Consider the following 16,264-nt stretch of genomic DNA (forward strand, 5'->3'; position numbering starts at 1 on the left):
ATTTCTTTAATAAAACATGTCTTATAAACATGGGCCGCAACAGTTTTATTTTCAAGATTCAGGGTGTTTCTTGTATTCCTACTTTTTATACGTTTATATGAGTTTATCGCATCTTTATGAATAATTGCTATACCGGGTGTCCCAAGTTATCGTATACAGGCAATATCTAGCTTATTTGACAAGATAATAAAAGAATGAAAAAATTGCTTTGAATAACATCAAAGTACCTTCCCAATGATGTATGAAAAAGGTTCTTACATTTGACAGCCCTGTGGTAGCTACCTTTCACAATTAATTTTCAAATGGCACACATTGTATATATAGTCAGTGAAAATTGCGTGTCATTCTATTTGGAATACAACGATAGCACATACTTGGTATTTTTTCATTAATATTAATAACAACAAAAACATTAACATTATTATCTCGTCAAATAAGCGAGATATTGCCTGTATACAATAACTTGGGGCACCCGGTGGATCGGCAAAATAAACAACAAAACCAATAATTAATTTATTCATTACAGCTTACAAAATGGACTTTTATGATAATTTGGATTTTCCTGAGGATTTGGAGATAACTTTCTGTTTTTTTCTCTCGAAATTGGTAGCAGATATGACAAAACTATAGGCAACAAAAGTTCAGGTGCTAACCAAAATTTCATCTCACTTTTTTTTGAACTACCAGTGGGCCACAAATAAAAGTTCTGGAGGAAAAAACCAACAATGCTCCAAAAAAATATCACCCTCTAGATTTTAATCTGAAATTGGCATATCATGTAATGTAAACTCTAATTTACAGTTGAATATCTGAAAAAACTTAAAAAAATTGAATTCAACATCTCGAGAACAAAGCGTTTGTGGGCCTATGAATATGGGATTTTTTTTCTTGAAATTATCTGATGAATCTCTCATTTTCATATTTAGGAATTTAGGAATACCCTGTATTGATTTGTAAAATATGCCACCAAAATCTTGATTCTTGATACAGAACTTTGAAATATCCCTATAAAACAGATTTTTTCGGCAACCGCTTTTTCTCTGAGAAAGTAGCATTTCCCGGCCTAGTCCGGAAAGTACGTACTTCCCGGACTAGGCCGGAAAAGAATCATAGAATCCATAGCAACCGAGATAACGGCTGACAGTTCATATGAATTTAGTTGTCAAACATTTGCATGTTTTTTGATCGCAATCGCAATGAAATATGGAAAGCAGCAGCGATAGTGTTATTTTACATGGTTGCCGAAAAAATATTGTACGCAACACGCCCGAAAATGGTTTTTTTGGACTCACAGACTTTGTCTATTCGTCCAAAAAAAACCTATTTTCCGGACTTGTTACGTAAATTACTATTCTATCGTTTTTTTTTCTGTATTTTTCAACGGAAAATTTTATATAAACAAATAAAAGTACACTCTTTTCGTAACAGTACAGAAGTTTCAAGTTGACAGATTTTCGACAATTTATTTTTGTGATTTAGTGGTTATACCTATTATTATCTATTATATGAGCTACAACTTACGAACCCTCTACTGTGATTACATGACTTTTTCCGACAAAATTGGGAAGTTTTCTATTGAGAAACATAAAATTGCTTCAACGAATAGTGATTACTGATTACCGCTAAGAACAAAGCGCTGTAAACCTATAAGTGAAAATGCAAATCTTGTTGCTCAGGCAAATGAACTTTAGTCATTAGGTATATAAGTTATCCAGCCACTATTTGATTCTGATCTATTGCTTCAGATATTAAGAAATAGACAGGTCGGATCAATACGTAACCGATTTGACTCATTAACACCTTCTTGTATGCATACGTTCAAGGAAGAACCGGGAAATGATCAATCAAAAAACACGCTTGAAAATGTTATTGGAATTTTTTTTTTTTGCCGACAAGTGTTCGAATTTTGACTAGGGAATGGTTTTTAATGAAACACTTATGGAATGAGTCCTTAAGCACTATAAGACTAGATAATACGATGCATTTTTTCAAATAATTATTTTTGAAGTGATCGCTTCAAAAAACACACTTGGAAATATTATTGGAATTTTTTTTTTTGCCGACAAGTGTTCGAATTTTGACTAGGGAATGGTTTTTAATGAAACACTTATGAAATGAGTCCTCAAACAATATTAGACCAGATAATACGATGCATTTTTTCAAATAACTATTTTTGCAGTGATCACTTCTTCATTTCCTCACAATGTCTGTAATTTTGGAATTTTGAGCCGGAAATGGTCGTGAACGATACGGTCGACGCTCTGAAAACGAATTCGTCTTCAAATTTGACTATGTCATTCCGTATGGCCAGCCGTAAACACCAACACTTTCAAACATAAAGGGATAGAAACTTGAAATTTAGTAAAAGTCAAATTGAAATAATAAAAGTAAATAATGCCGTCGAAATCATAGTGAATTCAAGCTTGATATAAAAAAAACTGAGGAAGGCACTGATGATAAGTTAGGAGCTTCAGAGCACTTGTGATTCATACACCAATTGCGCCTATAAATGCCACATATAGCTCTAAGCAATTCTGAGGTATTCAAGGGCGCAAATAGCGTATGAATGAAAAAGCTTGTTTCATGCTTGAAAATAAATTGTTACTTCTATTTTGGAAATCCTTCTATTGAAGGTATCAAAATGTCTTTTCAAGTCTTTCTGAATTTTCAAATTCTGCAATTTAGCATTGAAGCTTTTTTTAAATGTTCAGGTGCGCATCATACAGGGATAGCTTAGGGTTAATTTATCCATATTTTCCAAGGAGGATATATGATTGGTTGATATGAATATAATAAAAAATAAATTAGTCTTTCGAATACATTTTTCTTTCTGCAATTTAATATATAAATAAATGAATAACCTATAGGCGGCATATCAGTAAATCCGCTTCTGTTTGAAGAGTCATTTTGATATCATTTAAGGTTTCCAAGATATCAAGGAAACCGATTTTTTTCCAAACTTCAACACCTCCTATTTTGTTAAGCAAGCATTTGCGGACCAACGTTAATTCAGGAACAATCCCTTGAAATGTTTAATTTCCATCAACTACAATTTTCAGATTTTACCGAAGGGTACCACTTGGACTCAAAGTACTCATCAGCAATATCCGGTAGTACCAACATACTCGCCATAGTTAGGTAGCGTTCACACGCGCCTCTTATCGGAAATAAAAGGTCATCATAGGTGTGGCGAACTCCGACAACAACAACAAAGTCTCGAATGAAGATGGTACCAACAGTGGATTGCATTTCTCCGGTATGGCCCCGGACTGAGGCGGAGAAATTTTGCGAGATACATTCAATTTCTTCTTCGCGATCTTCAGTCTTCCTTTGGCAGTGCCAGTGTCAACGCACCAGTGCTTTTTTATTGTTTTTTTTTCTCAGCTGTCGTCGAGATGAGATGGGTAATTATCAACTGAATTTGTCCAGAGTTATTGTTCAAACCAACGTTGATTTATTTAATGATTTGGTACCGATTGTTCGTGGTGTTTTAACTCTTCCGGTGTTTGTGTCGCATTTGTCGCTAAGAATTTCGCGCTATTCTGCTTGATGGTTTTTTACTTCCGCAATTCGGTTTATTACATTTCAGATAGTTATCCTTATTTATAATTGTTCATAACGCGTCTTGGTTATTGTATGATTCGGGAAGGAACTTCTACATCAATTGATCTCAATTTAAAAACCATTATGGCACAAATTGTGGATTAGAGTTTCTGCTATTCAGTATATTTATAAAAAATATGTATTTGTGTCTTTGATTTAAAAGAAGAGAACTTAGATAACATTTTCCAAAAACGACGATCGAATTTTTGTCTTCAACAGTTTATAATTTACACTAATGATGCCTACTTTTCGAACACTCCAAGATTAATTTCTTTTATTTCATGGATTGAGCTTTATTTTCAAAATAAAATTCGAAAATAAATATTACACAATTACTTGTCCGAATTTGAAATAAGCATTAGAAGTTGAATTTAATTTTTTAATACAATAGGTGAATCATACATTGTTCAAATTTCACGATTTTATTTCCTTGAAAAAACAATATCACTGTACGAAGGAAAATGAGAGAATCCTTGGATCATTTCAAGAAAAAAAAGTCCTATAAACATTGACCGCAAACGCTTGTTTTTCGAGATATAGGGCGTTTCTTGTAGTCTTTCTTTTTTGTGATGATTATATCAGTTTATCAAACCTTAATTGAACTTAGCTACAGATTTGGTAAATGAATAACAAAATTTATAATTAATTAAGTCATCACAGCTTACTAACTAGATCTTTATAATGAATTAGATTTTCCTAAGGATTGCTAGAGAATTGTTTGAGATTTTTTTCTCGAAATTGGTAACGGAGAACTACAAAAAACCAAAAATGTATTACTGGACAAAGTTTCTCTTCACAACTACCAGTGGTCCACCGAAAAAAGTGTTGGAGGAAAGAGTGCCTACAGTCCCTGTAGATTTATAATAATATAATAATAATAATAAATTGCCTTTATTGAAGAAAAAATACATATCAAGAGGCGAAGTTTAGCATAGCTACTTTTACTCAACCTCTTTAAAAAAAAAAAATAAAAAATTGCATTAAAAATTATCATATCACGTGATGAAATTTTTAAATAAAATTATCTTTGCCAAATTTAAATTGAATATCTTGTGGAGGGAAACTTTAACACACCGTATCTCGAAAAATAGCTTTTGCTTTTGATCGGAATTTTTTTATGATCCGGGAATTCTGTCATTTTTGTTTGTTCCTTCAATTTGGAATGTTCAGTGATTAATTGATTCAAATTTATTTGTTGAATCGTTTTCATAACCTATCCCTTCTCAAATGATGAATTAACGCCAATAAATACCATTCTTATCATCAAAAAATCTTTCAAAACCATTTTTGAGAATCGATTTCAATAGTTCTTATGTATTTTATTGTGCAAAGCGAGTACCTTGAATGGTTGGTATTTTTCTCTCAACTACAGCTATATCAGAAAAATCAGTGATTATTCGATAAGGTTCGTTGAATTTCGGCCCGAAATTGATTTTTTTTTTGGTTCAAAATCCATGAGATTTTTGCCTATCCTTTAGAATGGAGATTGTTAGACTCTTCTCTTGCTTTGCAAAAAGAATTCTATTTGCAGTGAAATATTTGGGAGAGATTGTCTAACTGTCCGATAAGTTAATTCATTTCAAAATATACTCGAAAAGAACTCAGAAAATGACAGACAGTCAACAAATTTAGTGACAATTGACACTCAAACTGCTCGTCAGTATGTAACATACAAGCGCCAACTTGTCATCAAAAGAAATTATCCTTTCAATCAACAAATTAACGATACTTCCTTGTTAGAATATTTGCCATTATCGACTTCTTCTAAATTCCTTCATTTTGAGCTACAAAAAAAGCACTGAGCTGAAGTCTCGGGTGAAGACAAGAGCTTTGCATATCCACTTGTTCAAATTCGTTATGTAATTTTTTTTATAAAATTTTGCATGAAACGTTCGAAATGTTTCAATAAAATGTAATTACACTACAACACAACATGCCATGATGATCTACATAGAATTTGGCGACTATTTCAAAATAATGCCGTATATCATTTATTATCAAAATAATTAATATATGCTTGGAAGGCTCCATTCTTCTTCTCTCAATACCAATATGACAAAATGAATGAAAGAGGAACATACCTACTTCATGTTTCTCTATTCTGGATGAAATCTATCTTTTTATTGAAACTTAATTAGGAAACTTTTTTTTTTTTTGATAGTGAAATAGACTCTCCGAAAGATATTCTTCGGTTAAAAGATCATAAGATCAGAAAAACTATTATTTTTTCCATGTGAGAGCTACCAAGATTAATTTTGTGTGCATCAAAATTCATTTTCTGATGTAGAAACAATATTAGTAATTTTGCTAGTGGCTTCAGTTTCGCGTTGACTATTTCTGGAGAAAATATTCATTCTTGAGCAAATTTTTTTTTGAGTTTATTTCGCTGAAAAGAGTTTTTCCCCCTTTTGACAGACCGTTTTTTTATATATGATTTTATGTGTGGAACAAACTGCCTTGTTCACATGGATATTGCGTGAGTGAAGTTTTTCAATATTGCTTCGATTGAAATGATAATAATGAACTGAACTATTCCGAAGATTCATTAAAGTTAGTGTTAATAAAAAATCTCGCTCTTTGACTTATTTGTAGAATTGCCTACAGCGCACTCCCACGCTACGCCCAGATCGCGCAATTAATCAAATTTTAAGCAATCCGACCCTAATGTTCAATAATAACATGTTTTAACTATTGTTAGCAAAGTTCCCAAGGGGACATAGAATATAACATGAAAAATTGCGAATTATTCCTAAAGTTAGAGATGTGTCGAAATTCCATTTTCGAAATTAATTATTCTATTGAAGGATTTCGATACCGAAAGCTTTATAATTAAGTAGAAATTTGATTTTATAGCATCTAATTATATTAAGGCATGTGAAATTCATTGACGTTCATCTTGTTGAATTTCGCGGAAACATCTTATATGTCTGACTTTCTTCATCATTTAATGGGACGAAAATATTTTACCTAATAAGAGAGGATATACCTATTGTTTCGAAAAGTTTTCTAAATTAGATCTATAAATTTTATTACTCACTCTTTTCATCGATGATTTTTAAAATCTACAATAGAGCTATATCCTCATTATGGGGGACCATAAGATATGCCTCTTTTTTTTGGTTTATTAGGTACTTGTGGATAATCGTTTAATGTACCAGTGTGTTTGGATTAGTTTCCAATCTGAACATTTTCGATATTTTTGTCCACTCGTTATTGGAATTTTTTGGGGAAAACTCCAATTTTCAAATTTATTCAATAAATAAAGTACAATCCATTTGAATGAGTGAAAAATGAGTACCTTTTTGGAATTTTCAAATTTTAAGTTTTTTCTTATAAAATCAGTAAATGAAAGTATGACTATTATCTATTGGTAATTTATTTTCAATAATGAACTTTCGGCCAAGGAAAAGAACCTCTGAAATGTTCAGTTTGAGATTTTGTATATATAGAATGCAAAAATCGAATAAAAAAACATTAAACCGTCTGCTGCCCTGAACTTTTTTCAAAAATATGAAAGCTATTCGTATGAAATTTGGTACAATAAATTGGTTGTTTCTGCCTCAAAAACACATAGAGTGCCTAAGTACTCACTTTTTATTAACTTTCAGGAGTTATAAATTTTCATTTGGAATTTTCCTGCTTGTTACTGTAAATATTCTTTAGAACTTTTCATATTCATATTTATTATATATTTTTTTCACGTATAGAGTAATTTTGTGATTTTTGAGATAAAATGATATATCAACTTTAGTGTAAAGAGCGGTGTTTTTCTGCCAAGTAGGTTATTTGATCTGTTCAATCGGAACTTGAAAAATAGTTATGTTTTATTATGTAAGTAAGTTTGATTCATTTTAATTGTTTCAACGGATCGACATATTTAGATCGGAATTTAATTGTTACTATTTAAACTGTAACGAAGACATAAATTCAATAATACTTACTAAAGTACATGAATAATGAAAAGGAACAAACTTTTTAATTACAGGGTGTAAATTGGAGGTGAAAAGAAAAATGAGAGATTCATTGGGTAATTTCAAGAAAAAATGTTGGGTCCGCAACGCTTTGTTTTCGAGATACACGGTGTTTTTTGTAGCCCTTTTTTTTGTGAAATTATGCTGGTTTATCGAATCTTTATTATTATTCGTTGAATATTGGGTGAATAGGTACCAAAACTTATAATTAATTTATTCATAACAGCTCAATAACTGAATCTTTTAATAATTTGGATTTCCCTGAGAATTACTATAGAATTGTTTAAATTTTTTTTCTCGAAAACGGTTGCAGATACCACATAACTACAAGAAACCAAAAAGTGTAAAACTGGACCAAATTTTTTCTTAATATTTTTTTATACTACCAGTGATACACTAAAAAAAGATCTGGAGGAAAGAAGCGGGCACTATTTCAGGAAAAATTTCACCTTGTTGATTTGCATTCAAAATAGGCATACCTAATGATGAAATCTTCGAATTGAAATATCTAAGCCAATAAGTTGAATATCTTGTGAAGGGAAGGTGCTAAGAGAAAAAAAACTTTGAAAAAAATCAAACTTTAACACTCTTATCTCGAAAACAAAGTGTTTCTAGGACATTTTTTTTCTTTAAAGTATCCGAGTAGTCTATCACTTTCATTTGTATCTCCAATTTAGAAACAACTGTATATTCTAACTAGAAGATCTTTGATTTTTCTTGTTTATTGAGATAAATGATGTTTATTCTGGAAAATGGAAATATTTAAAGGTCATAAAATTGTCAATTTCTTTTTAATTCACGCGGAAATTATCGTTCATTCAGTTTATTAACAGTGCTTCATTCCATCAGTTCATGAAAAAATGTATTTTTAATTATTTTGCAATGGATAAAAATTTCGAACAGAGATTCTCCTTAAAAAAATTGGGGAAGACTCATTACCTACCTTTGAACCATGATTATGATCAAAAACACACCACCATATTCCCCCAAAAAAGCTACGTTCGACTTTTTTCTATCCAAAACAAAAATTACAATTTCGAAGATCTATTTTTGGACGATTGAAGACACAAAAACGGAAATAGTAGAAATTTTTTCAAGAATGTTTTGTTGATTATTGATTATTCGTTGAATTAAAAGTGGTATTTCACGATTAATTTGAAGGTTATATAATTTCGGATAAATAGTACTTACATTAATTACTAGGGTCCACACATTTGGCTTTAATTTTCTTTAAAATAGAAAATTAATACAATTTTTTAATACTTCACCAAGTGATTTATGATATCAACATAGGTTATACACCTACATGTTTTGTGTTTGGTTGCTCAATTCCTGGCACTTTTTGACATTGTAGTATATCTATCGTCTATCATAGAAAGCTTTTCGTCGAGATAATTTGTAATAGCAACATGAGAATGAGGACTTGTTACAAGTATCGTAGGATGAAGGATCATTACAGTATGTGTATATGATCATACATTTTCAAGGGTTACCGCCAAAGAAATTCTTCAAGATTACACAGACAACGCCATGTAGGGCATGGGTACCAGAGAAAGTGGAGCCTGGCTGGTTTTGTTCGACTCATTACCAAATTTATCGACATACGGACAAGAAACGTTCTGGTATTTTTTTTTCAATAATTGACGTTTGAAAATAGTTGATAATTGGGTAATTCGCCTAGCAATTTTCGTATATGTGAAGCGGTATCATTGTGGAATCGTTCTATTGAAATGTGATTGATTTTTAAATTACTATGAAATATATTATTATAAATCACGAGTTTGTCAGATGGTGGTCCATTTTTGCATGTTTATTCAAGTGAAACAGTGGGTTATAATTTGGGCAGAACGTCTGAAATTTTCGAATTCTAGGTCGTGAGTGGTATTTAATAATGAGGTTCAATACAAGATGAAGAATTCAAGGTCCAAATCGATTCTGTCTGTCCGGCGGGCCGGCCGCCGCTAATACGATAACTCTCGATCGAACTATGCAAGAGACAAATTGCCGTTAAGTGCGTAAATGGGCCAAACCCATTCTGATGAGGTTCTAGAATTATACCCATATGAAATATCATTTTTTGTGGTTTTTATCAGCTTGAAATTCTATATGAAGCTTGGAATTATTATTTCATTTCAATGCCCAGAATCACGAATCTGTTGTTTTTTTTTGTGACAAAAATATTGGGTAATTTATTTTCTATATTCAAGCCCAATTTTTTATAGTTCCGGTTATGCGATCTGTATCAAATTTTGCACGAGGCTTGGAATTGTCATTCTACATCGAAATGCAAATTTTCATCTCGATTTGAAATTAGCAGAAGTACAAAATTTCGATCATTCATATTCACGGCCATTTTAATAGAAATTTCTATGATTTTGGTGGAATGATCTCAATGAAATTTTGTACACTATGGAATTAACTCATGAAAATTTTCGAGTTATAAAAATTATGACTTTCGACGAGGTCCAACTTAAGAGAAAAATGCATCTATCAACTAAATTCAACTTTTTTTTTTTTTTCAAGTACCATTTAAAGCCACTGTGTATCGCTGGTACACTGAATTCAAACGTGGACGTATTCGCTCACGGACGAAGTTAAAGAAGGTCGTCCAAAATCAGTCGTGGTGCCGGAATAGTTATTTATAATACAAGTGCAGAAGGCATTGATATTCTTCCACGAGTTCAAAATTCAAAAACGATCCACGAAGTGGCGAGTTTTTGAATGAAGGAGTGGTAGGATGAGCCTTCTGTACGAGTATTATACATTATTTTCTATAATTCATTGCATTTTTATTGAAATCAATGAAATATTTCCATAAATATCATTTAGTGATTTTTGCATTGAAAAATGTTGGTTGGCAGAACTGATTTCTTTAAGGCAAATTGATTAATTGACAGATAAAGCCGTGGCGGAAAGTTCGGAAACCAACATATAATAATAAAATATAACCATGAAAACTGTGCGTTTCTGATATATTCTCGCACGATTTTGTTCTACAAGATGTGGAAGAATGATTGGAGAAGATCGTCATGTGACATATCAGGGAATCGAGAGATGTTTAAGCATTGGATTGACAAGCATACAAAAGATTTAGCACAAATGTGTGTTCGGTAGCTCTGTGCAAGTTGGATTCCACATTTTTTGAATGATGCTCAAAAAAATGCTAGTGTCAATTGGTGCCGTGAAATGAGTTCTAAATACAACTGTGATGCATCCAAAGCGATATACAACATCGTCACAGGTGCTGAGTTGTGGATTTATGCAAAAGAGCCAGAAAGAAAAGGCCAATCAGCAGTTTGGGTGTTTCAATGTGTAAGTAAAGCCAACAATAGTTGTTCGTTCTCGAAGCGTTAAGAAGCAAATGGTGGTGCCTTTCTTCACGAAAACTGGTCCTGTGGCAATTGTGGCTCTTGAAAATCAAAAGCCTGTTTGCCTGAAGTTTTCGGTAAATTGAGAGAAACAAACCCAAAACGACGATCATCTTACATCATGACAATGCAAGCTTACACACATCAAATGCAACGAATGAGTAATTGGAGACACAAAAAATCAAATTAATGGGTCATCCGCCTTAAAGTCCCGACATGGCACCGAATGACTTCTTCCTCTTCCCAGAAATTAAAAACAAACTTCGTGCACAATGATTTTAATCGCAAGATGCGGTTGAGGCCTTCAAATCGCATGTTTTAGAACTCATATTTTCTGACTGAAAAAAATTGTTCGAATGATGGTTCAATCGCATGCAAAAGTGTATAGATCTTGAAGGCGATTTTTTGAAAAGCAGTAAAAATATTTTGCATCAATATCGCTTGTTTATTTTTTGTATTCTCAATACATAAATAGTAACCCTCGTACATTGCAAGGAAATGATAGATCGATCGGTTTGGAGAGAACGAGCGCTCAAAAAGCAATTCTACGTAACTCCCTTTTGCAGAGATTGGAAATCGACAGTTTCATGTATGCTGTGCTATATTTGGTTTCAGAGAAATGGAGAGTTGTAATTCCAAGATTTGTCACACCCAAATAAAGGAGAGGAAAAAGAAATTGCATTTCTAATTCATCACATTGGCCACAGATTTCCAAATTCATATTACAAAAGTACGATTAGGGGAAAATGCTATCGTATTATTTCGTTTCTTCATGAAATTGTGTCATAGAAATATCACTGGTTTATTATTTCTTTTCTAGCAATGAAACAGCTTCAGAAAAAACCTGGGTGGAAGGGTGTGGCACTACCCTTCGTTATTGGTCTTGTAACACTACCCTTAGGAGTTATAATTTGGCCATACGCAACGGACAACGTTCATTAAGAGGGAACACCACCACGTGGGTGCTCAATTCAAAACGAAATTGGAAATATTTCTTCTTACGAATCACCGATTTTTATGGGGTTTTCACATACTTTCCTTAAACAATAATCTACAGGGAATGAAGAGAACATTTTCAATTTGCGAATGAAAAGAATTTTTTTCTTGGTACATAAGCGTACAACTTTGCTTCCGCCGTTTTTTTCGAAATTCGAGGCTTTATTGTAGAAAACTGTTTATTCAGTTATGATTCAAAGTATTGTCCATCGCTGGACACTACCTTCTCTCAACTTTCGGGCAGCGTACGAATCCCGCGTTGAAAAAACTGGTCATCTCTTGAAGCGATCCACGAATCGATCCAATTTTTTACTTCGTCCTAAGACCGGAAGTGCTGGTCAGCCAGGCTGTATGCTATTGATGGACACAAGTGATAGTCCGAGGGGGCAACGTCTGGAGAATACGGCGACTAGGGTAGGACTTCCCATTTCAACGTTTCCAAGTATGTCTCGACCACTTTTGTAACATGGCGTCGAGTATAGTCATGCTGTAAGATCTCTGGTTGTATTGCAGCCATTTGTCTTTCAATTCTCGGCTCAAACACATTAATTGCGTTCGATAACGATCGCCTGTGATTGTTTCAGTCGGTTTTAACAGCTCATAATACACGACGCCGATTTGGTCTCACCAAATACTGAGAATGATCTTGGAACTGTGAATATTTGGATTGGCCTTCGACGTGGAAGCATGGCTGGGATACCCCGATGATTTTCTACGCTTGGAATTATCGTAATGAACTCATTTTTCGTCTCCAGTCACAATGCGATGCAGAAATACCTTCAGTATTCACCTTGCAAACAGCTGTTCACAAGCAAACAAACGTCGTTCAACATCTTTCGACTTCAACTCGTACGGTACCCACTTTCCTTGTTCCTGAATCATTCCCATGACTTTCAGGCGTTTTGAAATGGTTTGTTGCGTTACTCCAAATGATATTGAAAATTATTGTTGCGTTTGACACGAGTCTTGATCGAGTAATACCTCCGGTTCTGCATCTTCGAAAACCTTCTCTCATTCACCGCCATGCTGATCTTCGACGTCAAAATCACCGTTCTTGAAGCTTTGAAAACACTCTCGGAATGTTATTTCACTAATAGGGGCCTCACTATATGTACTTGAGAGCATTCGATGAGCCCCAGCCGCAGATTTCTTCATATTGAAGCAGAAAATTAAAACCTCCGGCAAATTACAAGAATTTGGATCGTTAGCTGACATGCTTAATCGAGAATAACTTTATGCTACAGAGACAAATCGACTAATATTTCGATGGCGTTAGGTTTACAAATAACTAAGCTTATTGTGTGACATCTACGATCTATTCATTTCGACTACCACTTACCGCTACAGCCATCTATTGCAGGCTAGAAGACCTGGATCTGACAAAAAACAATGCACATCGTTGAGGGATGACATATTCCACAAGTCTTTAAAATCGCCATCTCATTGCTGTTGAAGTTCAAAATCGATTGATGGGGGTAGGTCAGGTAAAGTGGATGGACCGTGAGATGGCGTCCCTTAAAATCAAATTTACGACCAAACAAACCTGCGATAGGTCCAGAACTCCTCAGAGAGCATCGAAATACGCATCTTCAATTTGCACGAGATTACATAAACTGGTTAGAAACTCAGTGGCCAATGGTACTTTTTTCTGTTGGATCTAGATTCAGTATTCCAGTAGCTGATGGTCAAGGACGCGTTTATAGATGTCCAAGAGAAATATACGCTGCAGCCTGTATAGAGGAGTTCCATTTGGTGGGAGATATGTTATGCTCTGGGGAAGTGTGTCTTTAGGGGTTGCACAGAGTTGGTTTTTATGAATGGATCTTTAACAGCAGGAAGGTACATAGAGGGAATTCTTATGGACCATGTTGTACCTTATATAACACTTCTGAGAGAGCCAGCAAGTTTTATGAAAGACAATGCTGGCCCACCTACTCCTCGAATAGTGAGAGCGTACTTGAATGAGGTTGGAATTTCAAGGTTCAACTGGCCTGCACGAAGTCCTGACTTGAATCCCATCGAACATCTATGGGACCAACTGGGAAAGCGAATCAGGACTATGGTTCCATCGTGCAATTATTTAAAAGAGCTCTGTGTAGCTCTTAGTCATGAATGGGACAATACTCCAGAAGAGAATATTCGATGGCTCATCACGATTATGCGTAGACGTTTGGAAGCTATAATCAGAGCTAGGGAAGGTCACACAATACCGATACTGAAATTTTCACAGTTTCGAAAATCTTTTCAATTTCTTAATTTTTTTTTCAAAACAGCTTATTATTTTTATACAAATCATTCATTTTTCTTTGGCCAATTCTCTTTTCCGTACCATTTCAGAAATTTCATGATTGTCCTAAAAATATGTAAGAAAGGTATTTGAACAGTAATGATAAAGTGACCCGTTTTTTTCTGCTAGTCAGTGTATTTTGGAAGTACCTACTGCTGTGTCCAGTCACCTTTGAAAGAGTTTATGTTTTGAAGCGACCAGTCTTTTTGAGGCCATTTTATTAAATAGCGCCACATACTGATGAAGAAAAGTTAAATATAAGCAATCCCGAGTTCAAGTTCCAAAATAGTTATTGATGCAACAAGTGCAAAAAGTGAATTTTTGTACGAGTTACATACAATATTTTTTCTACGTTCATGCAAAAAGCAAAAAATGATTTATTGAGGTGCGGCACTAGGTGTAGGAAAATGAAAAGAGCAACTTGAATACTTGATTATTAATATCGATTTGCATTGAAACAGGAACTAATACGTCACGAACAATTCAACTCAAACTTTATTTTTACCCTCAATGTTGAAAGTGAATGAACAATTGGTGCAATTTTCAATATGAATATTTCGTAGTGAAGTACTTTTTAAATCCACTTCTTGATTTGTTACTGCTGTGAACGTACTAGTACTTGGTAACTTGTACATCGTTATTTCCTTCAGGCTGAAATATTTGTTTTGCAACACTGAGTTTGTTTGCATGTGATTCCTCTACGTATCCCTCCGCTACTGTCGACGATTTCCATCAGCACGTTGAAGTAGAATGACAGATGAGTGCAATAAAAACTTTATTGCACTAGTGCAATAAAGAACTTCTTTTTCCACTAAATATAGTTCAATAAAGTTTTGCTTTTTGCATGAATGTAGAAAAAATTATTAAAATTTAATATAATCGAAGTATTTTTATATAGCAATAAATTACAAGCTCTCTAGAAGTTTTCACAGGTAACGTTAGGATAGATTCTGTTTCCTCGAACATTGGGAATGATAAAACAATTAGAAATGAAGAAATTTTCTACTTAGGGCGTATTAATCTCACCATAGTTGTTATAATTCTCCATTCAATTCCTACCCATCTCACTGACTGATGCTTAAGCAATTCTGAGAAAATGAATTATAAGAGCGATCCATCCAATTATAAATGTGTATCTAACATATTGTGGTGGTAATTGCAGGAAACTCTACCTATTTCTTCTCAGACCTCTAATGGTACCAATCTCGAGCAGTTCAGTGAAAGCAATGAACTTTCATCTGAAAAATCTAATGAATCACCGAAACAACGATCAGAAAAAAACTTATCCTATAGACTCTTAAAGAGGAAGTTAATAATAATGAAATAGTTTGCATAAATTCGAAATGGATCGAGATAATTTACATTTGTGAATCAATAAAAACCATAGAGGATCAGGAAATAGCTTTCTTAATTATCTGTATCATCATCTACACCGTTCGTAAACTATTCACAGTTCTTCAGAAGATTATAAACTGTGTCCGTAAAGTTTGGAACAAATTCATTTTTAGCTAAAAAGACCATTTTAAAAAATTTTTCTGAAACACGTCGATTTTTTATTTTAATTTACTTTATTATAAAATAATAATCTAATATACTTTCGAGTTTTGACGTCACCGTAATTTTTCTTTAATGGAACACCCCATTTTGTCTCAATTTTCTAAATACCCCAGCTGAGCTGATTCCAATTGGTACAGGGTGGACAAAAATACAATAGTTTTGTGTGTGCTCATAAAGTAACGCGTAACATTCTTTATTAGTTAAATTAACAATATTATCAAAAATTACTTATTGTCTAGCGGCAATTGGTTTGAATGTAACGCCCTGTAGTTCGTTACATTTTTAGATTAATAAAAATGAGCTGTTTCCAAACTTGTTTGGTACTTGTGGTCTAGCAGACAGAATATGAAAGAAATTATTTCTTATTTTTATACATTTTTATTAATCTAAAAATGAAATTAACTACAGTGTGTTACATTCAAACCAATTGCCGCTAGAGAATAAGTATTTTCGATAATATTGTTAATTTAACTAATAAAGAA

General features: G+C 33.4%; 1 protein-coding gene across 1 annotated transcript in view; it reads left to right on the forward strand.

Annotated features, from left to right (window-relative positions):
• The first annotated feature begins 3,256 nt into the window (after nt 1-3,256).
• Nucleotides 3,257-16,264, forward strand: part of LOC123677983 (myosin-M heavy chain-like) — a 31,112-nt gene continuing 18,104 nt past the window's right edge. Inside the window, exon 1 of the mRNA XM_045614740.1 lies at nt 3,257-3,404. Within this exon, the coding sequence (XP_045470696.1) occupies nt 3,396-3,404 (9 nt within the window). The 5' untranslated portion in view covers nt 3,257-3,395. The remainder of the gene's footprint in view (nt 3,405-16,264) is intronic.

The sequence above is a fragment of the Harmonia axyridis genome, chromosome 4 (genome assembly GCF_914767665.1).
Source record: "Harmonia axyridis chromosome 4, icHarAxyr1.1, whole genome shotgun sequence".
Taxonomy (NCBI): Eukaryota; Metazoa; Arthropoda; class Insecta; order Coleoptera; family Coccinellidae; genus Harmonia; species Harmonia axyridis.